Source organism: Eurytemora carolleeae, unplaced genomic scaffold, assembly GCF_000591075.1.
Source record: "Eurytemora carolleeae unplaced genomic scaffold, Eaff_2.0 scaffold489, whole genome shotgun sequence".
Classification (NCBI taxonomy): domain Eukaryota; kingdom Metazoa; phylum Arthropoda; class Copepoda; order Calanoida; family Temoridae; genus Eurytemora; species Eurytemora carolleeae.
Window position 1 is genome coordinate 24,254 of NW_019396556.1, and position 27,551 is coordinate 51,804.

Consider the following 27,551-nt stretch of genomic DNA (forward strand, 5'->3'; position numbering starts at 1 on the left):
ACTTTATGATGGAAGACTATATATGGACTGGATTTATTTATAAACTGAAATATTGAAACAATTATTATGTATTTCCAAGTTATTTGTGCTCAAAAGTTTGTATAATTTGCGAGATTAATGTATATTAAAAATAAATACACATTGTATGATTGTTAAATTGCAGTGCTGTGTTTGATTGTACAACTGTACAAGCAAAACTGATAATAGGTGTACAGTACAGTACACTGTACAGTACTACAGATTGGCTGGGTGAGATCTAAGGCAGTTGATGAGTTGCTCCGGTGTTTGTTCTCCAGTACATATCCTAAAATAAACATTTCTTAGAAAATCTAAGGAATACCAAAAAATCTCCCCCGTACCAACACTACACCCCTCTATAAACTACCCCAGCAAAAATACGCTTAGAAAACCATTTTAAGCTTAAAATCCCCTCTCTTCTCTTTTATCCGGAAACAACAAAAGCAATTGAAATTAAAGACCAGGGGTAAGACCGTCATTATTATTTTTATTCATCATTTATATTTGTCTAAAGCAAAATTAAATTAAACAATATAAAAGTTTACAAACTAACTTGACACTTGACAGGGTTTGCCAAAAACAGGTGCAATACAAGACTTTTAGCATGAGTATAGTTTAGCTATTCAGATGCGGTTTTTAGAAATGGAGTTTCTTGGTCCCAGTCTAATGTTTTTCGTTTTCTTAAAATGTGGTAGTTATTACTAGTTATTACTAAAGCTTAGATCTTCAAATACCAGAAATCAAGAATATCAAGTATGTGTCCACAATACCAGATTTGTTTCAAATCCTTAGTATAATAGTTGCATAAATATTAAATAGAATCTCCAATATGTACTTTTACAGATTGTAAATTATAGATTTTCAATGCCCTCTATTTTAAAATGCCCGTTATTAAGCCGAGGTCCTCTGAAACTCTTATCTTATTTCTTTTCTTTTTATCAAATCAAATCAAATGATGAATGTTGGGGGGAAGAGAAGAAAAGACAATATGGACGTAAACATGGACATCATCCTCATCATGGTTCTTACACACATCAAAATGGACAACTAGAACATCTAGACAGGACAGGCAGGACAAGAACCATCACAAGAGGACTAGAGTAAAGGTGAGGACAAGAATAAACTGCTCTAGTTTGTCAATATCCCAACATGAAATTCCTACCTGTGAACCATAGTAAAGAGAGGAAACTTATCCTCTAAACCTTCACGTGTTAGCAGAATATTAACCTCAGCTGCTGTCTCAGGTCCCTGGATAAATATTTTTAAATTATTTTAACAAAATAATTCATTTCTCAATTTTTAGTGAATATCTAAATGTGCGAAAAGGTTAACGGAAAACTTCTGATTTTAAAGAACTAAGACTAAAAATAGATAAAATAACATTTTTATATTTTTTCTTTCTTCCGTTTACTCATTAGTTACCTATAAGAGCTAAAGGGACAGACCGGCAATGTATGAAAGTTGAACTGAGTATGCAGTGTTGTGGACAAATTCTTTAGGATTCGTTTGAGACATATAAAACGTTTCCACGAAGTATAATTACTGAGGTTAAGCGCAAAGTCGACGTACACAATCATGAATTTGGGTGGGTACGTTTTCAGAATCGTTTTTTTAATTATAAAATAACGACGACGAAAAATATAGTAAAAATTCTATATTAAACTCATTAGATGATAAGGAACATATTTCTCAAAAAAAATTTGTCAATAAATCGAAGTTAGAATCAATTATTTCCATTTTCATCATTATATTGAATTTCTTATTTTCTATGAATTCGTTCGCATATTTTTTTTTAACTCTTTAAATGTCGTCTTTTTAATAAAAATCCAGAAAATCTTTGTGATTAAAGAGAGATTTTAGAAAATAATAACTGAAGAAGATAACTTATTTTCGATGATAAGAATAATTTTTATTTTCTCAACCTATTCCTAAACAATTAATAAGTTTAATATAGATTTTTTTTTACATTTTTTGTCGTCGTTATTTAATAATAAGAAATTCAATTCTGAAAACGTATCCACACAAAAGTACAATTTTGAACGTCGACTTTGCGCTCAAACTCCGGATTTCAGATATTTAAAATGTGTGATATGTCTCAAATGAATCCTAAAGAATTTGTCCACAACACTGCATACTCAGTTTAACTACTTTACATATGCCGGTCTGTCCCTTTAAATGCTTGCAGAAATATTATATTTTGTTTTGTTATGTTTTATGTTTTAAAAAATGAGAAAAAAAATTCGATGTTAAGTATTTCAAATTTTTAAAAACCTTCAAAAGAAAATAAATAAATGAAGTATTTCTAAACATGAGAAAATCTGGAAAAACATATAAATACACAAATAAGTTTTCGTAATAAAGACATTAAATATATGAAAAGTTATTGTACCTGTAGTTTTCGTAATAAAGACATTAAATAAATGAAAAGTTATTGTACCTGTAGTTTTTGTCCATTAAGCATTTCAGCTTCAAGCTCAACCAATGGTTTACGGGTTCTCACAAACGCCTAATATATATTTTATTTTGAATTTATTATACGAATTATACAGGGTGTCCCAATAAACATGGGAAATCACCATACTGAATCCAAAAATCATTTACAACGACGATATCAAAATCGTCACGCAATTCCCATGTTTATTGGGGCAACCTGTATAAAACAAGATGTATACGCAATCCTGCATAATTGGAACTGTTTAGATGCCATTTAAGATCAATACTTAGATTAATTTCAGCATTTTTAATATTGATTCCAGAAACTTCTTAAAAGATTATTTATGTTTTTTTTAAAATAGACAAATATTATGAGAGAGGATTTCATTGGCCTCAGTTTTTGTATTATAATGTTTATTTTGTAAAAATAAAACTCTCAGAATCGACTAAAATGTCAAGATTCAAGACTCTTTATTATTATTGCATTATGAACACAGTTCAAATTTTAATGAATTTTATCATTATTGGTCGGAGGAACCCATAGAAAGGGATTGCTAAAATTTAGGAATCACATTGTCGTTAAATAGTTTTACAATGACTTTCTAACAAATCGAAACCAATGATCGGAAGAAAGTGTAAACGTGCCCAGCCCTATATATTTGTTTCTAAATTATCATATTACCTATGAAACCCAACCCTGTATATTTGTTTCTAAATTATTATATTACCTCTGAAACCCAGCCCTATATATTTGTTTCTAAATTATTATATTACCTCTGAAACCCAGCCCTATATATTTGTTTCTAAATTCTCATATTACCTCTGAAACCCAGCCCTGTATATTTGTTTTTAAATTCTCATATTACCTCTGAAACCCTCCTGTTCCTTCCACCATAGCATGTAGTTATTAGATCAGCTATACCACAGGACTCCAGGTAGGTAGAGAGTTTACCACCGGGATAGAATCTTTCTCCATACCAGATCATCTCCTTTAATCCTAACCTAGATATATACTTTCTCCATACCAGATCTTCTCATTTAATCCTTACCTAGATATGTACCAGATCATCTCCTTTAATCCTAAACTAGATATATACTAGATCATCTCCTTTGATCCTAAACTTAATATATACCAGATCATCTCCTTTAATCCTAACCTAGATATTTACCAGATCATCTCCTTTAATCCTAACCTAGGTGCATACCAGATCATCTCCTTTAATCCTAACCTAGATATATACCAGATCATCTCCTTTAATCATAACCTAGATATATACCAGGATCATCTCCTTTAATCCTAACCTAGATATGTACCAGATCATCTCCTTTAATCCTAACCTAGATATGTACCAGATCATATTTTCTAATCATGACCTAAATATACACTTTCTCCATACCAGACCATCTCCTTTAATCCTAACCAAGATATATACTTTCTCCATACCAGACCATATCCTTTAATTCTAACCTAGATATATACCAGATCATCCTTACCTAGACAAATACAGCATATTGAATAGGAACAAAAAATGAAGTGAAAGAAAAGAAAATTGTAAAGGAAAATACGAAAGGTAAAAGTTAGGAGAGCTGAGGAAGAAGCCAAAAGGAAATGACGCAGGGAGGAAGCCAAAAGGAAATGAAGCAAGGAAGAAGCCAAAAGGAAATGACGAAAGGAGGAAGCCAGAATGAAATGACGAAAGGAAATGAGGAATGGTACGAGCAAATGCCAAGAAACAAGGTTGAAGAAGAAAGAATGGATCGACTGATTGATGGTTCATGTTTGTAAGAATAAACCTGATAGCAGCTGCTTTAGTATTATCTCCCATCTGTAATCCATCACAGTATCCTGCAGCACAAGCAACTATATTCTTTAATGCTCCACAGATCTCCACTGTAGAGGCATCAGACACAACAGTCACTCTAAACAGACATTTATATATTGTGCAATACATATACTGCATAAACACAGCTTACTTATATAAATATATACTCAACTTGTCTGTCTGTCAATAAACGGCAAAACGGCTGAACCGATCGGGCCCAACATTTGCGTGGGACCTTACATGACCACAGGAAAGGTTTATGGATGATCAAAATTTACAAATTAATTTCTTTAAATTTTGAAAATCTGAGAATTTTATTTTTATTGTTTTAATGTATACAAAGAGAAAATGTTCACAATTGAAATAGAACTTAGAAGATGGGCTCCGCCCTGAAAGCCTAGTATATGTACATTTTACAATAAGAAACAATGTATGAAGAAAGTACACTATAGTCAAAATTGTAATCTAAAATCTTTGTCACAAACTATGATTTTCTAATATCTATTTTTGTAATCCAATGCCGTAGACCTGAGCTATTTCAAACTATGAATTCTGTTAGATGAAAAATTTAAGTTTGAAATATCAAAGGTTTACACCATCAGTTGAAAAAAATAGATATTAGAAAATCAGAGTTTGTTACAAAGACTCAATTCCTTTGTACAGTTAACTATTAATCAGAAAATTTTTATCTGAACTGCTTTGAATGTCAATTTTGATTAAAGTATTTTCTGAGCACGAGTGTTTACTGTTTACGTACGTTGTACAAAATTTCCAATATTTCCGTCCATTTATCCTGCAAAACTGTTAAATCAAAATTCACATTTTCGGGAGGAGAAGACCGAGTTTAAAACAGCTTTGCTTAAATAAATAAAATACACTGTAGACGTAATTTAAGTGGCCTTTCATTTATAATTGGCATTATCGAATTAGCGTTAAAATCTCCATCTGAAAACAACAAGAATTAGCTATTATCGTCGTTTCTCCATCTGTAAAAGTGGCACTTTCCTTCTTTTCCTTTTTTTTCACTGTATCCGCAAGTCGGGTTTAAAGAGAACACACATTAAAAAATAATCAATTTTATACTAGAAAAAAACATATCTAGTTTTACTATGATGAGATTATACAGATTGAAAGAGTACCAGATTTCCCCTCTATATACGAGAACGGTTACTTGAATTTACGATTACAGTTGTTTAACAGAGTAGAAGTCAAGGTATAAAGAACCTGAAGTTAGAAGTCTGAAAGAGAAGTTTAAAATCCTCTCCTACCCCTGGTTCTGTAGCTCCTATAGTAGTTTCACAAAACTTCTCATCTGCGACCTAATAATAAAAATAATAATAATTCAGTAAAAATCAACAGTCAAATCATCATATGCAAAATTTATTATGATTTCTTAAATGAATTTGTAAATATTTTCTTTAAAAAGAATGTCAACAAGTATCAAATCAAGTTTATTGCTGTAAAATTCTCGAGAATATCTTAATCTCGAAGAGCCAAAGCCAGATGTTTTATAATTTTAGAAACATGTTTCAAAAGAACCGATATGAATTGGTAATGGCACCTTAATCAAAACTAAATAAAAAATATCTTAGAGTCCCATTTCCTTTATATGTTTTTTAGAGAACCGACAACAGTTCGATGGACACATTCTAAATATTGGTGTCAAACTCACAATTAACAAATATAAAGAACAATAAAAAATGGAATCTACAAAAGACCCCAATGTGGACCCCTCCTCCTCCCTCCAGACCGCCGCCAGGTGTGGGAAGCACCGTCCCATACCCGTTCCAATAACGGACCTTTACCACATGTTCATGAACGTGGATTTACCAGTCTAGTATAACCGTACCCTAACACATTTACTCGTACTAGCCCGCCTAGTGAACCCAATATGTGGTGGACCCAGTGTGTTTTAAGCAAAAAATGGATTGGTTGGATGCATGTGAGCCCACAACCCCCTGAACCGGATATTTAAAAAGTATCTTTAAAAGAAACTACTATTTGGGATCTATGAATTTGCTTAGATTATAATTTAAGAAATCAGAAAACAAAAAGAAAATGTAAAGAAACCACATAAAATAATATTTCTTACCAAAAATATTGGTATCTACAAAACTGCCTGACTCCATTCATGAAATCGGGTTTCCGATACTGGGTTTGATTACGATACTCCTTCTTAAGTTTCGGGCTCTGTGTTCCTACCTCGTTGGCCAGGTTGGCTCCCATTAGGACGGATATGGGAAGGTTGAGCTCTGACTGAATTACTTCACTGATAAGCTTGACTCCACCACCAGGAGGAGTAGCAAACCCCTAAAATAGTTAAATAAGTTCGGTATTAATTGACCTCTCCTGTACTGCACGTACTTCACGTACTGCACTGTACTGTACTGCAGAAGCTGTGAGGTCAATAAGTCGTAACGACGACGTCACATATATATTTGACAATCTCCTTTATAGTCTATAGTGGAGACTGGAGATGCAATTAACCCTACTAAAAGGAACTAATAAGTGTAATAAACTAGTTCACCATGGTTAATAAATTCATCAGCACTTTTCATTATGTCGATCTTCTCTTTTTAATTACGTATTTTGAATAGGAAGTTCTGTCTCTTTTATCTCTGTACAAAATATTTAACAAAAAAATAAAGGTAAGTGCAGTTATAAAAATTAAAATATTTAGAGAACATAATCGAAATTTAGACCTGCAATAAGACACGTTTTCTACTCAATTTTTTTAATAGAGTATTTTGAATAATCAATAAACCTTCTTCACAGACCCCAAATCCCTTGCCTTGTGTATGCACACTTCCTTCTAATGGTTTGTAAAAACTGATTTAAAATATGTTTTCTTGAAACTGGTTAGAAATTAGAATATATAAACATTATAAATTTACCTTGACTAATGATATTCCTTTAGCATCTGGTTTGAGTTTACCACATAGGGGGGCACAGGACCTTAACAATATATTATGTACAGTTAGAATCAGAAAACTCTGGAATAGGAAGACGACTTGTAGACTCAAGTTATGACTTTAAAATAGTCCATTGAACACGAGACATAGCAATTGTGAAGTGTAAATAGACCCATTTAGTAAGTTACAATTACAATGTTTCCCTTGTAACAACATCAAATACGCTTGGGGATTGCCATAATGTCGTCTTCCTATTTCACAGTTTTCTGGTTCTTACTGTATTAAAAGAACAGAATTTTTAGACATAAACTCTATGCCCCTGCCGCACCCTCTTCCCACACATCTTTTGTGGTTAACAGTTATTCCAGACGAGCTATATTTTTCAAAATTGTTTTTTGTTACAGACGCTTCACTAACTTTTTTGAACTGCTCCCCTACCGTTTAATGAACTGCTCCCCTACTATTTATTAAAACACTCCCCTACCGTTTAATGAACTGCTTCCCTACCGTTTAATGAACTGCTCCCCTACCGTTTAATGAACTGCTCCCCTACCGTTTAATGAACAGCTCCCCTATCGTTTAATGAACTGCTCTTCTACCGTTTAATGTACTGCTTCCCTACCGTTAAATGAACTGCTCCCCTACCTTTTAATGAACTGCTCCCCTAGTTTAATGAACTGCTCCCCTACCGTTTAATGAACAGCTCCCATACCGTTTAATGAACTGCTCCCCTACCGTTTAATGAACTGCTCCCCTACCGTTTAATGAACTGCTCCTCTACCGTTAAATGAATGGCTCCCCTACCGTTTAATGAACTGCTCCCCTACCGTTAAATGAATGGCTCCCTACTGTTTAATGAACTGCTCCCCTATCGTTTAATGAACAGCTCCCCTACCGTTTAATGAATTGCTCCCCTACCGTTTAATGAACAGCTCCCCTACCGTTTAATGAACTGCTCCCCTACCGTTAAATGAATGGCTCCCTACTGTTTAATGAACTGCTCAACTATCGTTTAATAAACAGCTCCCCTACTGTTTAATGAACTGCTCCCCTATCGTTTAATGAACAGCTCCCCTGCCGTTTAGTGAACTGCTCCCCTACCGTTTAATGAACTGCTCCCCTACCGTTCAATGAACTGCTTCCCTACCTTTTAATGAACAGCTCCCCTACCGTTTAATGAACTGCTCCCCTACCGTTTAATGAACTGCTCCCCTACCGTTCAATGAACTGCTTCCCTACCGTTAAAGAAACGCCCCCCTACCGTTTAATGAACTGCTCCCCTACCGTTTAATGAACTGCTCCCCTACCGTTCAATGAATGGCTCCCTACCGTTTAATTAACAGCTCCCCTACCGTTTAATGAACTGCTCCCCTACCGTTAAATGAACTGCTCCCCTACCGTTTTATGAACTGATGAGGAAGAACAAAAATAAGAAGATCAGCATCAAGAGCAGCATCAGATATATCAGGGACAGCTACGACATTTTCAGGCAGTTTCCGTCCAGGCAGATACCTTCATTAAACATGAGTAAAGGAGATGGTGAAGAGCAACGTAAAACCAACTACAGTGAAGTGCATCCTGTCTGTATTAGAATATTTTCAGTCATATTTGGATCTCTTATTTAAAATCTGTTCAAAACAGCGTAAAGATCTTATTTACTTAAGTATTTAAAATACATTATTCCAACAAAAAAGTATAAAATAGCAAAAACTAAAAATCTACATTTATAAGTAAAAAAGGGTTTTCAAGTTAAGGCTCGTTGTACTTTTTACCAGGACCTCCAGTTTACCGTGGAGCGCACTGAATTCATATTTTTTTCTGAATTCATTTTTTTTGCTTTTTTAGTATAGCAACACGAAGGCCTGGCTTGTCTTATCTAATTTGCACAGGGTAAAACTAAAAAATATAAATTTGCAAATAAATAAATCGTCAAAGTTTATCAAGTTCAATAAAACTGTTGATAAAATACGGTTTGAATTAAACAAAATAAGCTACGGAAACAGGGTAATCTTATTCACATTTTAAACAATAACACAATGAGTATAAATTATAAAATTTTAAACTTTTTAACACTGTTCAAAACTGTCTTGAATTTCAGCCATTTTGTGTACACTCGACACCTTGAGAATCAATTAAAAGTTTTGAAAGGGGGGGGGAGGTCATTTTCTTATCCTCTTTTTTTTTAACAGAAACTATTGAAGACTCCTAAAACCTTCCAGAACTTAAAAGAATAAAATTTCATAAGGACAGACCGGCTATGTAAAGTAGTTGAACTGAGTATGCAGTTTTGTGGAAAGCTTCTTTAGGATTCATTTGAGGTATATAAACCTTTTTTAAGGATCTGTAAATCCTGAGTTTGAGCGCAAATTCGACGTTCAAAACTCCTACTTTGGGGGTAGATACGTTTTCAGAATCGGTTTTTTTAATTACTAAATAACAGCAACGAAAAATGTAAACAAAACTTGACAGTATAAACTGTTTAGGAACATGTTGAGAAAATAAATATTAATCTTATCATCGAAAATAAGTAATCTTGTACAATTATTAGTTTCTATTTTCTTGTTATTCTAGTTTCTCATTATTCACAAAGATTTTCTGAAAAGTAGGAGTTTTGAACGTCAAATTTGCGCTCAAACTCAGGATATACATATATTTAAAAAGTTTTTTTATGTCTCAAATAAATCCTAAAGAAGCTTTCCACAACACTGCATACTCAGTTCAACAACCTTACATAGCCGGTCTATCCCTTTAAGTCACTTTAAAATTTCTTTCAATCAAACCGTTTAGGATTAACAAACAATTTAAGTACGCTAATAAACCCCAGGAATCCCAAAGTATTGTGTTACAAGTGGGAAATATTGGAATACTTCAATGCTTTTAAAAATTTTTATTTAATTTTGAATCTGTTATTTAAAAACTTTATTGAATATACAGAAATAAACTTACTTCACATTCTCATGATCTGTGTTGATTATCTCAGTTAAGTTTCTTCCATTAACCTTCTCCTAAATATTAATTTTCCTTGTAATTTCTCCTTTAAGCATTTACTCATTTCGATTTAAATTTTAACTAGGGTTTCCAATGCAAGTGGATTTTACTTGCACACAATTGCGGGCCATGTGATTTCCGCACATTTCAGCACAATGCTAGATAAGTTGCGCGCAATTCCGCATAGTTCTGCGCACTTTCGCGCAACCGAATTCCGATTGGAGACCCTCATTCAACGCAAATGTCAAGGCTTTTTGCGCCATTCTTTTTTTTTGAGACAAATAGATAATGTTTAACTGTCGAATAATATATAAACATTTCCATCATGATTTTTAATTATGATAAAAAGGACGCGTTTTATAAGCGTCGACTTTTTGAAGGATTCATTGAAAATTTAGATTTTTCCTATGATGAGGATCCTTCACAAAAGCAATGGCGCAATTCGGGGGCGCAATCACCCTTAGCTCTTCCGATTTGTGATGTGCATCCCCCACCCTATCGAGTTGCATGGGTTTCATTTATTAAAAGTACATTTTTATAATATAATAATTTAAAAAAATACTTTATTACCTCAAAGACCCACATGTTGACTGTAGGGTTGAATCTATCTGGAAGACGAGCAGCATTGTAACCAACAAGACGAGCAATAGCTGAACCCCAGTTTCCAGATCCAACAATACAAACCTTAATATTCAATAAGTTTCCAAAACCAATAAAACAAACCTTAATATACAATAGGTTTCCAGAACTAATAATACAAACCTTAACATACAATAGGTTTACAGACCCAATAATACAAATCTTAATATACAATAAGTTTCCAGACCCAATAATACAAACCTTTACTTACAATAGGTTTCCAGACCCAATAATACAAATCTAAATATACAATAGGTTTCCAGACCCAATAATACAAACCTTAATATACAATAGGTTTCCAGACCCAATAATACAAACCTTAATATACAATAAGTTTCCAGACCCAATAATACAAACCTAAACATGCAATAGGTTTACAGACCCAATAATACAAACATAAACATACAATAGGTTTACAGAACCAATAATACAAACCTTAACATACAATAGGTTTACAGACCCAATAATACAAACCTAAACATACAATAGGTTTACAGACCCAATAATACAAACCTAAACATACAATAGGTTTACAGACCCAATAATACAAACCTTAACATACAATAGGTTAACAGACCCAATAATACAAACCTTAACATACAATAGGTTTTCAATTATTCACGTTTATTGAATTCAAAGGGTTATTGCATTCTCGTGAAAAAAACTAATCTTAAAAGGCCAGAAGAACGTTTATTATTTTCACTTTTAATGGTCCTAATTATTCTTTCTTCTAAATTTTAAACTTAAGATAAAAAACGTGAGCTGGATAAAAGTTTGAGAAAAAAACCTTTTTTGGTGTCATGCTTGAATGAAAGCTTGTTGCTAACTGCTTAACTCCTGAAAACAATACTATTAAAAAAATGTTAATTAACGAATAAAATGAGATCTCGTAGTCAGTGCATAAATATATTTAGGTATGCAAGTATGCGGAAATTTGATATTTAAGCAAACTCAGAGTTGCTGCCTTTTTAACTTAAACCATGTTCCTTTTATTCAAACATCAGTAGTTTAAAAAAATTGATGATCATTATTTCCTTGGAACCCCCCCCCCCTCCATCCCCTCCTACTATATTTAAAAGAGTTTATATTGTCACCCTTGAAATCTCTTGCCGTGTTTTGCTGTTTACATATTTCGCTTAAAAATAGTAATCGTTCCATTGTCTGTAAACGTGCACAAATATAATATGGGCTTGAAGCCAAATTTCGAATAAAACACTTTTAATAAAATCCAAGCAATGCTAATAATGTTACATTAGACATTTTCAAAATAAAACATACCTTTAATTAACCGTTGTCTTCTTTCGATAAAGAGGTTTAAACAGTATTGTTAGTTTTCGTAGATTTTTTTGATTAAACTTGTGGATTTCTAGAATTAAGAGGGGTAACACAATTCTAATGATTTTTATTTTTAAGAACGTATGTTATATTCAAAATCGAAAAATCATTCCTTGAAGTTTCTTATCTTTGTGTAGTTTATGTAAACAATGGAATTTTTAATCAATTAAAATAAGTTTTACGTTGAAATTTAACGTTCCCGCTGCGGGATTTTCTTTTTGAATATTTTAAGTAAATATCAAAGACTTTTTTGATTAAAATTTTTCAATTTTTATAAAATACAACAAAACGCAAATAAATTAATAGCAACAAAGAAAATTCTGAAATTGTTTTTTTTTTTAAAGAAACGTTTTATTATTTTGTCTTGGAAGATTTATACTTCTCAAAATGTATATTTAAACAGAAAAAAGTTTTATCATTATTAATACATTTTTGCGAATTAAGTAAACGGCTGGACATTGGCTGAAATTTTTAAAACCCGGGGAAAGCTGTGAATTCCAACTAGTATTTCACATTGATAACGAAAAAAAAAACAATTCTTTTGTTTTTTAAAAGTCGTATATGAAGTAGAAAAAATGTTCACTGAATAAATTTATTAATTTTAGACTTAAGTTAAAAATTAACAATTTTATTCTTTATCAAACATTTTTAAATTCTGGACAATGCTTTTAACATTAGTATAATACAAATACAAATACAGTTCAGTAATTAATTTTATTTCCGTTTTAACCCGAATTAAATATATATTTTGCAAAGTACTAATCTAAAGTTATGGTTGAGAGAACCTTATAAAGCAAAAAGTTTACGCAAATAAAATCGCTAACGATTCAGGGAAATTAAAATTTTATCGTTAATGAAGTCCAGAAGCTTAAATCTACAATGTGCACTAAACTTGCAAACCCCTCAAAAATACTTAACAATGAACAGGGGCGCATACAGGGGGGTGGCAGGACCTTCGCACCCCCCTGAGATTTGAGAATAGCTTCTCAATAGCACTTAAGGGAAAGAAAACCTTGGCATATAACCTGGGGGTAACAGGCTAAAAAATAGATTTTTATTACAAAATTTTATTTTGTTCAAAATACTAATTTTTTCCAGTATTTCAAAAAAATTAAACGGGCAACGCTGGGCACTTGAGCTAGTATTAAATAATCTTAATTTATATGTTAGGTTACCTACCTACTTAACAACTTTGATCAAGTGTTTAATATAACTAAAGCTGAAGCTTAAATTTTTCTTATCATCTGTTCTTTTACAGGGATATATATTCTTTTACAGGGATACTTATTCTTTTACATGGATACATATTCTTTTACAGGGATACATATTCTTTTACAGGGATACATATTCTTTTACAGGGATAAATATTCTTTCACAGGGATACATATTCTTTCACAGGGATACATATTCTTTCACAGGAATACATATTCTTTTACCGGTATTGATATCTGAATACATGAAAATCTATGTAATAAAGCTCTTTGAATTATATATATATATATTTTTTAAAAATTCTATTAAAGGGATATACATATATTCATTTGTTAACGGAGATTTGATTTTTTTTTTAAAGTTTTTCAGATTTTTTGGGTCTATGAATTCAGTTCAAGCAATCGAGATTTTAAAAACCCTTTAAATTCGATTTCCCTTAGCTCAATGACACAAATATGATAAAAAACACAAATTCTGTACAAATTACACTATACAGTAATATAAAACAGAAACTGTACAGTATACACTATACAGTAATATAAAACAGAAACTGTACAGTGTACACTAGACAGAAGTTGAAAACAGAAACTGTACAGTGTACACTATACTGTAATATAAAACAGAAACTGTACAGTGTACACTATACAGTAATATAAAACAGTAACTGTACAGTGTACACTAGACAGAAGTTTGAAACAGAAACTGTACACTGTACACTATACTGTAATATAAAACAGAAACTGTACAGTGTTCACTAGACAGAAGTTTAAAACAGAAACTGTACACTGTACACTAGACAGTAATATAAAACAGAAACTGTACAGTGTACACTATACAGTAATATAAAACAGAAACTGTACAGTGTACACTAGACATAAGTTTGAAACAGAAACTGTACACTGTACACTATACTGTAATATAAAACAGAAACTGTACAATGTACACTATACAGTAATATAAAACAGAAACTGTACTGTATACACTATACAGTAATATAAAACAGAAACTGTACAGTGTACACTATACAGTTATATAAAAAAGAAACTGTACACTGTATACTATACAGTAATATAAAACAGAAACTGTACAGTGTACACTAGACAGAAGCTTAAAACAGAAACTGTACAGTGTACACTATACAGTAATATAAGAGAGAAACTGTACACTGTACACTATACAGTAATATAAAACAGAAACTGTACAGTGTACACTATATAGTAATATAAAACAGAAGCTGTACAGTGTACACTATACAGTAATATAAAACAGAAACTGTACACTGTACACTATAACAGTAATATAAAACAGAAACTGTACAGTGTACACTAGACAGTAACAAAAAAAACAGAAACTGTACAGTGTACAATATACAGTAATATAAAACAGAAACTGTACACTGTACACTATACAGTAATATAAAACAGAAACTGTACAAAGGGGGGGGGCCAAAAATCGTATACTAGGACGGACCCTATGATTATATGTATATATAATAATGTAAAATGTGCATATTTAAAAAAACAAAGCTTTAGCAACGTTAAACTATTTAAACAAAAATTGTTTAAATTAAACTTTATTAAATTACCTTTTCTTAATACAGGAATGTTGTAGATTTTAATACCCGGTGTATTTAAAAACTGACAAAATTTCACTGCTTTATTTAACACAGGTATTTTTAACGAACTAAACATCAATACCGGCCACATTGAGGAGTTTATATCAGCTGAGCAGTGAGTAGGCAGGCCGGTACAACACAAATAGAAATAGTCGTGTCGGTACATTTATAAAGCACTTAAAAAGCAATATCTGAGGGAAAGAAAGGGGGAGTCCAGAGTTCCTCAAATAGTAATCACCGCCACCCAAATCTGTTTTGCGGCAAGCGCGCTCCTCAATTGGTAACCTCCACCACCTCAATTAGTAATCACCGTAAAATTTTGTTTTCTGTGATTTGAATTTAATGCACTTTTAACACAATTTTCGACATCTATCGGGGTTTTATGGCCCATCTGTATTGACTTAAACTAAATTTTCAAATTATTTTCAGATTTGTTTGGTCAACAAAAACTGAGAATCAAGGCACAGTTCATTTTAGCCGAATCTTAGATCCAATTCGCCACTTTAATGATCGCATTTCATATGATTGGCGTCAATTGATACTAAAAGGTCGGGCTGCCTGTTTACTAAAAATTATCTCATCCCACGCAAATTTGTAATATCCATCTCCATTTAAAAGATATTTTCAAAAAACCTTTACAGTGTTTAGATTTTTGTATTCGCCAACTCGAGTTCAACATCTACAACAAAACTAATTATATGCATAGAAAGTTATACTTAAAATTTACTAAAAATAATCTCACACCACGTTAAGTAATATCCATCTCCATTTAAAAGATATTTTCAAAAAACCTTTACAGTGTTTAGATTTTTATATTCACCTACTCGAGTTTAACATCTACAACAAAACTAATTATATGGATAGAAAAAGCATAAAATTTTGAAAAATTAGTCTCATCCCACCCCCTACTGAAAATGAAGTATTTAGTCCACTAATAATGGGTTAAAGTTTCCTCTCTATATAAGGAAATTAAAACAACATTCAGAGGAAAATGCCGCAAACATTCTTAAAGCAAAACTTGAAACTAAAAAACGTAATATATTTATGTGGTATATTTATTGATTTATTTTCGAAACTAAGGAGCAATAAAGAAAGCTTTAACAATATTGTACACCATAGGGCCATTAAAAGAGGTCAATATGGTCTTATTTCCAAGAAATAAACGATTTAATGTTATGCTTTTTTGGGCTGATTACTATTTGAGGTGGTGGAGATTACCAATTGAGGAGCGCGCTTGCCGCAAAACAGATTTGATGATGCATATAGAAATAAACGTTAATCAATCAATCAACTTATAAACGTAAAACTAAAATAAATCATGTATAAGATTTAAATATTATATGTTTTCAACCATGTAAATACTCGTGTTGAAAAGATATTGAGAAGAATTTATAAAAATTTAGAATTTCTGATATGTACTGTAGCCGGAAAGATTTGCTTTTGTTTAACTTGTATGTAAATTCAATATCAGAGAGCTAGGAGGTCACAAAGTGGTAGGAGTAATAACAGTTATGTTCACCTTCTCCTTCAGTATAGTACTTTGCAGTATATGTAGTAGAAGGGTGAAACATGTGAAAAGGAGATTTTATAGGAGGGAGAGAAGCCAGGAGAACAAGATCAATGATAACAGGAGTAAATTAAGAACTAAGGGGAGAAGGACTAAGGAGTAATAGTATAGAATTTAAGGAGGGAACGGAGTATAGGACGAGGGAGTTGAAGGAGTATAGGATGAGGGAGTGGAAGGAGTGCAGGATGACAGAGAGGAAGGAGTAAATGATTGGGAGGGTAACAGGGGCGTACGAGAGCATTTGTCGGGGGGAGTTCATTTGAACTATTGTTCATTTGAACTATTGTTCATTTGAATTATTGTTTAGTCAAACTATTGTTCATTTGAACTACTGCACGTGTTACCAAGTGAGTAATTTAAGCAACCAATAGTTCAAACGAGTTTGTTTCATACTCATTTGTACAATTTTTTGTTCATTCGAATTATACTGTTCATTTTAACTATAATTAACAAAATAATTTAAATGACCCTTAAAATTAGTGCAAGTGAACAAAAATAGTTAAAATGAACAAAAAAATTGTTAAAATGAAATTCGGAAAACATAAAAATAGTTTAAATGAACAAAAAATATACTTCAAATGTACATAAAAAAACGTGTTTTTAAAAAAATCAAATAAGTTTATGAGTGTAATGAAACAGGCACAAACAGGTTTTTAGACTATTTTTTGGTTCATGTGAACTATTTTTATGTTCATTTGAAATAAGCTGCAGTGCTTGGGCCCCTAGCAGCTGCAGTCCTAGCCACAGCGCTCGGCCCAGAAATTGTCTGAACTTAACCTAACCCTATAACTAATACACACGTTTGAACTAATTTTTGGTTTATTTGAACTATTTTTGTGTTCATTTAAAATATTTTTGTTTTTGAACTATTTCTTTAAAAAAACTGTGTGGCTCATTTGAACTATTTATATATGTTCATTTGAAATATTTCATTTGAACTAATTTTTTGTTCATTTGAACTAATTTTTGTTCATTTAAACGTTTTTTTATGTTCATTTGAAATATTTCTTTGTAATTGTTGAAACTAATCTTTAATTGCATGACCTAACCTCATGAATTATAACAAAATTTTAAAAAACTAAATTTATAGAAAAATATTTCAAATGAGCAAGTAATGTGTTGATTTGAACTACAGGATATGCAGCACAGCTTCCTTATAATTCTTGGTTTTTTTTCTTTAACATAGTGGCACAAGAATTTTACTTAAGAATAATATTGTTTTAGTTTATTGATTGTTGTGATTTGTAACTTATATTGACTCATAAAGTGGTTTACAAGTTTTATGTTTTACAATAAAACATTTCTGACGCAGTAAGGAGGCTATTTGAGATTTCGTTTCTGAATTGAACTTAGTTTATATTGTTTTAATCTTTGATTTAATCAATAACCTTTTAGAGAATTTTTTTGTCAATGTCAAATTTTGATTATCTTAATCTGATAAAAAATTTTAAAAAATGTATCACTTAAATCAAATGTTTTCCTTTTTGAGTAGAAAATGTTTAAAGTTTTATAAACCACTTTATTAGTCATAACTAGTCGCTATTTATAATAATTGATTAATACTTCTGATTTTTTAAAAACTTTTTATGCCACTATGTCGAAAAAGTACAAAAAAATTCTTTGCTACATTTAAAAACTAAGAGATTTAAGGAAACTACTCTGTATAACCGAGGCTCGGTTTGCCTAGCAAATCTAGGAGGCTCATGTCTGCATAGCAGAGGCTCATGAGGTCTGGGGGTTCCCTCCCTACTGGGTGATGATCGTATAAACCTAGCTATATATTTCATCTATATTTCAATATGGTTTTATTAAATAGCTTATTCAAAGAATTAGAATGAAGTTTAAGGTGCAAGGAATGATGAAAAAGAAACATGTATATTCCGTTCAGTCTTCTCTCGGAATATCATTCTTTACGGGATTGTACACCTTTAAAAATAAAATATATTTAGTAAGTTAGCTAAGACGATCTAGACTAATTGATTGAAGCCATCTCAGAGTATATGACTAATACGTAAAACCGTAATATTATTATACCATATGTTGCAACATAGGCCTTGCCCAAAACACCTCGTTACCCCCCAAAATCCCAATAAAATACTAATGGTGATGTAAATTTTGCAGATTTTTGACACCAGGGGTCTCATAAGGTCTCTTCGATTGTTATGATGGTTGCCAGGGGAAAATTTACGCAATTCAATATTGTTTCATAAAAAACTTTTGGAATCTCTTGATTATGATTTTATTGAAGATGAATGAAGAATTTTTACAAGTGATAATGTAAAGAATACATTCCCCTGGTTCCCTGGAGGGTACCGGCCCGAGGGAAACTGGTTTTAGGGTGACATTGAACACTGGAACCAGACTAGTGATTTTAACTCAGTTTACAACATAGCACGGTATCGTAAAGATTTGTGTCTTCTTCTAGTACAGTGAAAGTTAGTTTTTTTCAAATAATCAAATTGTGAAAGTGATTAATTGTTATAATTTGCTCCTTAGAGATTGGATTCGTTAATCATGATTATTTCGTCTGTTAAACTTTTCGTTGTTTAGTGATTAGAGGCCTATGGTATGACGGGTTGTTTAAGTATGATAATATCTTGTTTTCATGGAAACCTTGACAAAAGTCAAATCATTTTAGATATTTTTTTTATTTTCAAATAAGTTTTCAAGAATTTACTTCAATCTATATCTAATAGCCATGCTTTAAAGCGGACTTTATACTATTGCATACTCGAACGACAAATTTTTTTCTAAAAACCAAAACTATTTAATTTTTTAAATCAAAGGATGTTTTTCGGAACAATTTAATTATGTCCGCGTATTCAAATATGAAGAATTCGTAGCATCTATAAATTAACTCAATCATTAAGTGTATTAAGGGGAGTGAATTAATGGCTTAATGAGAAAGATTTTTGGAATCACATCAGGGTTTTGTTGTTATCATTCATTCTCACACTATCATCTATATATAAATTTGGCTTGTCTGTCTGTTTGTTTGTTTGTTTGTTTGTATCCAATAAACGTCAAAACGGCTTAACCGATCGGGCTCACATTTTTTGCGGGACATCACGTGACCACAGGAAAGGTTTATGAATGATGAAAATTAAAAAATTGTGTTTTAAAGGTTTTTAATTTTGTAAAAAATAGAAATTCTTGAAAATCCGCGATTTTTTTTTTAAAAATCCGCAACATTTTTTTCTTTTTTGTTTTAAATGTAAACAGAAAGAACGTGTTCACAATTTAAATAGAAGATGGGCGCGAAGCACCCTCATAGCCTAGTTAGTCAAATTCTATTTAAAGGGATCTGAAAGCGTAATTTCAAGTGACCCGATCCATCCAAAGATGACAATGCCCGATTTACAATGGTACCCTTTAAAACTTAATCTGATAAAAAATGAGAAGCTACAGTCGTCTACTGACTCGATAAGTGTTAAACTCTGATAAGTTCTCCATTGCTTCTTATAAACAAGAAATGCGCAAGTCAATTTAGCAGAGAAACCACAAATAAAATTAACAGTTGCAATAAACAAAATCATAAAGTTCTCATTCATAGTTGATCAGACAAAGCTTTTAAGGGTACCGTTGTAAATTGGCAATTACCATCTTTCTTTGGGGAGTTGCATGAAATTAAGCTTACAGTCCCTTTAAATTGTAAAATGTTGAAGCCACCTACTGCCTGGTCAGTCATTTTTATTGCAAACTGCAAACCTCATATATTTACAGAGGGAGTTCTCCTTCAGTCTGCAATTTTATTTTAAGGAATTCGTGTTGCCATTGTTACATCATCTCAGGACCTGATCAGGCCATACAGACTGGTCAGTGGTCACGCTTTACTAAACTGGTGATGAAGGACATAGTGACCGGTCACGCTTTATTAAACTGGTGATGAAGGACATAGTGACCGGTCACGCTTTACTAAACTGGTGATGAAGGACATAGTGACCGGTCACGCTTTATTAAACTGGTGATGAAGGACATAGTGACCGGTCACGCTTCACTAAACTGGTGATGAAGGACATAGTGACCGGTCACACTTTATTAAACTGGTGATGAAGGACATAGTGACCGGTCACGCTTTATTAAACTGGTGATAAAGGACATAGTGACCGGTCACGCTTTATTAAACAGGTGATGAAGGACACAGTAACCGGTCACGCTTGACTAAACTGGTGATGAACAACATAGTAACGGGTCACGCTTTACTAAACTGGTGATGAAGGACATAGTAACCGGTCACGCTTTACTAAATTGGTGATGAAGGACATAGTAACCGGTCACGCTTTATTAAACTAGTGATGAAGGACATAGTTACCGGTCACGCTTTACTAAACTAGTGATGAAGGACATAGTGACCGGCCACGCTTTACTAAACTAGTGATGAAGGTCATAGTGATCGGCCACGGTACACGTTAAACTGGTGATAAAAGTCAGAGTGACTAAACTGGTGATTAATGTCATAGTGACCTGTCACACTATGCGTTAAACTGGTGATGAATGTCATAGTGATCGGCCACGGTACACGTTAAACTGGTGATAAAAGTCAGAGTGACTAAACTGGTGATTAATGTCATAGTGACCTGTCACACTATGCGTTAAACTGGTGATGAATGTCATAGTTACCGGTCACGCTTTACTAAACTAGTGATGAAGGTCTAAGTGATTGGACACGCTACATGTTAAACTGGTGATGTATGTCTTTGTGACCTGTCACACTATGCGTTAAACTGGTGATGAAGGTCATAGTGATCGGTCACTCAATACATTTAACTGGTGATAAAGGCCATAGTACCGGTCACGCTTTATTAAACTAGTGATGAAGCTCATTATAGCTATGTTAAACTGGTGATGAAGGCCATAGTGACCAGTAACGCTATAATAAACTTTTGATGAAGGTCATAGTGATCGGTCATGCTATACGTTAAACTGGGGAAGAAGGTCATAGTGACCGGTCACGCTTAACTAAACTGTTGATGAAGGTCATAGTGACCGGGCATGCTAAACTTTAACTGTCACACTAAGCTATAAAATAAATGGTCAGAGTCTAAAACTAAAGAACGAAAAGTTTTGACTTAAATTTTAAGTTCATGGTTAAATGCCACTTCTGACTTAATTTAAACCTGAACTTTAACCGTGAGGTTAAATATTTAAGCCTGTGGTTAAATATTTAACTCGCCGAAATTGACGAGTTAAAATTTAAATACAGGGTTAAAATCTTGAAATACCGCAATTCCTATTTGCATATCATCATTCAGCGGTAAGCGGCATTCAACTAATTACAATATATCTAAAAGTAAAAACCTTGATTTAATAAATTTCACGTTTTAGATTAATTAATGTTTGCACGTATAATTTAAAATTTTAAAATCAGCTGATTACCAATAGTTACGTAATAATTCTTTTCTCTGATTTGTTCAGATTTTCCCGGGAAATTCAAATTCAAAATTGAGAAAGTTTAATATTTAAGTAGCTATTCATTATTTTACAGAACTTTTAACCTCGAACTTAAAATTCGCGCATTCTTTAGTTTTAGACTCAGGTTAAAAAAAACTAATGAAGATTTAAGCTCAACTCATTTGTTTAATGGTCAGATTAAAATATAACCTATAAACTGATCTGAGCTGGGAACTTTTGAATGGTGGATATCTGGATTAATGCTTGATCCACTCTTTTTCTTAATCTCCAGATTAAATTTTGCTTGTTCTCCTCATGAATTTAATCTCCAGATTAATTAACAGATCAGGATTAAGGATATCACATTCTAAAGTTTTCAGCTCAGATTAAACTATAACTTATAAACTGATCAGATTAAACTATAACTTATAATCTGATCAGATTAAACTATAACTTATAAACTGATCAGATTAAAATATACTCATGAACTGATCAGATTAAACTATAACTTATAAACTGATCAGATTAAACTATAACTCAGAAACTGATCAGATTAAATTATAACTTATAAACTGATCAGATTAAACTAAAACTTATAAACTGATCAGATTAAACTATAACTTATAAACTGATCAGATTAAACTATAACTTATAAACTGATCAGATTAAACTATAACTTATAAACTGATCAGATTAAACTATAACTTATAATCTGATCAGATTAAACTATAACTTATAAACTGATAAGATTAAACTGAACAAAAAAAATGTTGACATTAAATTTTGACACAACCTTACAAATGTGCATATTGGGTTGTTATACTTCCTATTTTAAGTTTATTAGGCCTAAAGCACTACGTAGTACGTACACCATCATATTTAAGAAAAATGTGAAGTATAAAGTAAAAATGAAGCATTGGTGCATTTATAAATAACGCGCATTCTCTCTTTATTTATAAAAATGTATTGTTAAGACAATTTTTATAATTATAACAATTATATCATAAAAACAGTTTAAATAACAAAACAAAATAACAAAAGAATGTTTTTATCTTTTTCTTGCATCTATTTAATCCATCCTTGTACAGACTATATTTATCCAACTGTATCTTCTATCTAATTACTTTAACTGTTGCTCTCTCAAGGTCACGTGTATCCGGGTTTAAAGTATAGCCCCCCCCCTCCTCCTTGGGATTTCCTAAACCATTTTAAGTGAAAAAACGGTTTTTGGGATAATTTTCATCCTCTTATTAATACTCCTTCCTCTTTTCTTTACACTAAGTTTGAGCTTTTGTATCATAATTGATTTCCAAAATCTTAAATTCTAATTACACTATTTAATATGCGGATATAAACATGATAAAGGACATAGTGACCGGTCACGCTTTACTAAACTGGTGATGAAGGACATAGTGACCGGTCACGCTTTACTAAACTGGTGATGAAGGTGGCTATTTGAGATTTCGTTTCTGAATTGAACTTAGTTTATATTGTTTTAATCTTTGATTTAATCAATAACCTTTTAGAGAATTTTTTTGTCAATGTCAAATTTTGATTATCTTAATCTGATAAAAAATTTTAANAACTTTTAATTGTGGCTCTTTCTCTTTGTACAATGAGGAAGGGAACCCCCTGACGCCATTATCCTCCGCCATGTAGACACAAGCCTCCCAGATTTTCTAGACTGACCGAGCCTCCGTCATGCAGTAAAGGAGCCTCCGCTATATAGCAAACTTACTCATAGCTCTGGATTTTTACATATATATATATATAATATAGATTTTTTTTCATGTTTATCAACAGTGGCACAAGATAGTGTTGTTTATTGATTGTCATTATCAGCAACTTATATTTGCTTAAATTGGTTTATAAGATTTATGTTTTACAATAAAACATTTCTTATGCAGTAAGGAGGCTATTTGGAAATTCATTTCTGATTTGATCTTAGTTTATTTTTTTTTTTAAATCTTGATTTAAGCAATACCTTGTTTGGGATATTCTTTTAGATTCTGACTATTTGTCAATGTCAAATTTTTGATTAACTTAATTTGATAAAAATTTGAAAAAAGGTATTGCTTAAATCAAATATCAAATAAAACTACTAATCTGAATTTTTTCTCTAAATGTTGTCCTTTTGGCGTAAAAAATGTTAAAGTTGTATAAACAACCTCACTAGACATAATTAGTCACTATTTATAATAATTGATTAATGCGTCTGATCTTTGATTAACTTTTTATGCCACTATGTTGAAAAAGTACAAAAAATACTACATGTTAAAACCACGAGTTTTTAGGAATCTATTCTGTATAGCGGAGGCTCGTTTACTGTATATCGGAGGTTCCTGCTGCATGGTGGAGGCTCGGTCTGCCTAGCAAATAAGGGAGGCTCGCATCTGCTTAGCCGAGGCTCAGGGCGTCCGGAGGTTCCCTCCCTCGGACAGTATAAAACAAAAATAAAAAAAGGTCGCAGAGTCATTTAAATTGTTTTTGTTAATTTTCAAATGTTTATAAAAATAAAAAAGTTTGGAGAGAACTTTTTGAAATTTTGAGCTTTCATAAACCTTCCCGGGGTCATCGGTTCAGCAGTTTTAACGTTTATTGGAAACAAACCGACAAGTAAACATATATATTTCTTGTTAAAACTTTGAAAATAGTTTAGTTTCAATTTATTTTCCTGTGAAATTTTTTTCCAAAAAAAGGTCTACCATCCAGGGTGAGTCAAAAAAAAGTGTGATAAGCGTAGTCTTTATCAAAACAATTTTTTTTCATGAAATTCTTTCGCTTGGAATTTTTGCAATATTTTAGAATATTGTTTTAATTTTTTTAATACTCACATGGTACCACAAAACAATCCGCGAACCTTTATTCTTCTCTAATTTTAACACTTCAGATTTTAACAAAGGTTCTTAAAGGGACCCTTAAAATGTAATTTCTAGGGACCCAGATTATTGGTCCGATACAGGGTGTGAATCAGGACGGAAATGAGTTTTGTCGAATATTTCTTTATGTAAACAATAAATAAACTTGAGAGTTTTTAGTTGTCAAGTTTGTCTGTTTGTTATTGTAAAGTTGCTAGTTTAAATTGTTTAAACCGAGAAATGTTAAGGGAAATTCCATGTGTACTGCAGTTTCCGGTAGGAATGTAAACAAACAACGATAATATATATATAGATATGCAGGCAGGTAGAAACCTCCTTCCTAAATTGCCTGTAGCAGACAACTAATTTTTGAACCTCTGAAAAAATGTGCACAAAGAGACATCTATAGCAAATTGATTACTTTCTATATGCCTTTCTCCCCTTTCTGCTATCTGTAGGAAATACGCATTTGTATACGACAGAGATGGTGCTTTGTGCTCATTATCTCAAGACCTCTAAATTTATACCTGTCTGCATATCTATATATATATTATCGTTGAAACAAAGCTTATCCTGGTCATCACTGACGTGTTTACATTTTTCATAGAAGCTGCAGTACACTTTAGTTTATGGGATTTCCTGGGGTCTGTGAAGAAATTATCATCAATGGAGTACTATTGGAGACCCACAGATTTTTATTGGGGACCCCTGCAATATGGGATCTCTAACGATAAAATTAGGGTCTCCATCTAAAACATGAGGTCTCCAATGAAAATATGGGATTCTCAAACGAGAATCTGCGGGTCTCCAACGAAAAATCTGGGGACTCCAATGAAAATATAGGGGTTTCCAACAATTATCTAAAGGTCTCCAACGAGACGTTCACGGGGGTCTCCAAAAGTACTCCAATGATGATGATTTCTTCCCAAACTCGATTTCCTGTTGTATTTCTTGGTTTAAACGTGTATTTATTTAACAGTATAATATATACTGTTGATGTAATATTTACATTCACAATTCTTGTTTGTCTTGTTATTGCGTATAGCTTGTTTGTCTTGTTATTGCGTATAGCTTGTTTGTCTTGTTGTTTCATATAGCTTGTTTGTTTTGTTGTTGCGTATAGCTTGTTTGTTTTGTTGTTGCGTATAGCTNATAGGGTAGAGACAATTTAGTTTCCCGGTAAAATCGTTTAAGTGCGGGTAAACGGCGGGAGTAACTTTGAGAAACCTGGGTATAGCGCTGGGTTCCTAAGCTAGGTTTGTACATAAATTTAGTTTTTTGATAACATTTTTACTTAAACTTTTATAATTGGAATTATTTTATGCGTTTAAGTAGTCTTTTTATGCATTTAAGTTGCCCCCGCCCCCATCTTGGATTATATCCTTTTTTTAAAATCATTTTTTTTAATATTATTTTAATATATTTAATAGTGTTGGACATTTTTTATTATTTTTCTGTGTAAAATTTATCGCACGACGGTGAAAATCAAAAAATTTTAATTTTAGATAATTGTTCATATGGTTCAGTTCTCATTCTTTTTAATGAGCTGTATATAAATGGTCTGAACCTTTTCAGATTTTAAAAACTAAGTACCAATAACCTCGGAGACATCTTAAGTTGGATGGAATAGATAGAATAACTTTGCAAATAAATTTTAAGATTTTCAAAGCAGGGTATTTATAAACATCTCTCCTCGCATAGGTCGGATAGGAAAATACCATTAAGTATCCAATACAATAAAACATTTTTAAGGAGTTTTTTACGATTCACACTTATTTTTCTTGACATGCGCTCAATATAATCTATTTTAGAATCACGCACAGTAAGTTAACGGAGCACACTTGGGTGAAAGTACCGGTGCTCCAAGCGCGCACACAATCTTGAAATCAACACTGACGCTCGCAAGATAACTAGGCGTACGCAATTTTTACAGCTGTGCAATACAGTTACGCAAGCGTTTAAGTGAAATAGTGAACATGTTACGATCTGTGTGGATATAACAAGAAGAACCAAGTTCAAGATATAACAAGAAGAACTAGGTTCAAGATATAACAAGAAGACCTAGGTTTAAGATATAACAAGAAGAACCAAGTTCAAGATATAACAAGAAGAACCAGGTTCAAGATATAACAAGAAGACCTAGGTTCAAGATGTAACAAGAAGACCTAGGATATAACAAGAAGACCTAGGCTCAAGATATAACAAGAAGACCTAGGTTCAAGATATAACAAGAAGACCTAGGTTTAAGATATAACAAGAAGACCTAGGCTCAAGATATAACAAGAAGAACTAGGTTTAAGATATAACAAGAAGAACCAGGTTCAAGATATAACAAGAAGACCTAGGCTCAAGATATAACAAGAAGAACTAGGTTCAAGATATAACAAGAAGACCTAGGTTCAAGATGTAACAAGAAGACCTAGGATATAACAAGAAGACCTATCAAGATATAACAAGAAGAACTAGGTTCAAGATATAACAAGAAGAACTAGGTTCAAGATAAAACAAGAAGAACTAGGTTCAAGATATAAAAAGAAAAACTAGGTTCAAGATATAACAAGAATAACTAGGTTCAAGATATAACAAGAAGAACTAGGTTCAAGATATAACAAGAATATCTAGGTTTAAGATTAAACAAGAAGAAACAGGTTTAAATAAAATTAGTGCATAAATGTAAAATCTTTATGCTTAAGTAAACATATAAAAGTTGAATGAACACAAGGATGTATGCAATGTACCAAGGTTAATAATAATTGATAA

The 27,551-nt window shown here is 32.2% G+C and overlaps 1 protein-coding gene across 4 annotated transcripts; it reads right to left on the bottom strand.

The window, feature by feature from the left end:
• Positions 1 to 17: 17 nt before the first annotated feature.
• Positions 18 to 15,089, bottom strand: LOC111705430 (glycerol-3-phosphate dehydrogenase [NAD(+)], cytoplasmic). Of its 4 annotated transcripts, none has more exons than XM_023477984.1 (13): positions 14,946 to 15,088; positions 11,601 to 11,650; positions 10,745 to 10,858; positions 10,133 to 10,191; positions 8,585 to 8,698; positions 7,169 to 7,229; positions 6,477 to 6,584; positions 5,499 to 5,593; positions 4,246 to 4,371; positions 3,318 to 3,453; positions 2,456 to 2,524; positions 1,181 to 1,266; positions 18 to 304 (listed from the first exon to the last, which is right to left on the bottom strand). In XM_023477984.1, the coding sequence occupies exons 1-13, from the start codon at positions 15,064 to 15,066 to the stop codon at positions 235 to 237; spliced, it is 1,209 nt and encodes a 402-aa protein (XP_023333752.1). In that variant the 5' UTR covers positions 15,067 to 15,088; the 3' UTR covers positions 18 to 234. The 4 variants fall into 4 exon arrangements, with proteins under 4 accessions (XP_023333752.1, XP_023333755.1, XP_023333754.1 ...); XM_023477987.1 differs by lacking the exon at positions 14,946 to 15,088 and adding an exon at positions 13,328 to 13,354; XM_023477986.1 differs by lacking the exon at positions 14,946 to 15,088 and adding an exon at positions 12,092 to 12,148.
• Between the last annotated feature and the right edge of the window lie 12,462 nt (positions 15,090 to 27,551).

Coding starts and splice junctions, on each gene's coding strand:
- LOC111705430 (XM_023477984.1), bottom strand. CDS start 15,066: ATGTGGCCGGTATTGATGTTTAGTTCGTTAAAAATACCTGTGTTAAAT. Junction 11,651..14,945: donor CATTCCTGTATTAAGAAAAG/GTAATTTAATAA, acceptor TATTGTTTTCAG/GAGTTAAGCAGTTAGCAACA. Junction 10,859..11,600: donor CAAGCATGACACCAAAAAAG/GTTTTTTTCTCA, acceptor TTGAATATTAAG/GTTTGTATTGTTGGATCTGG.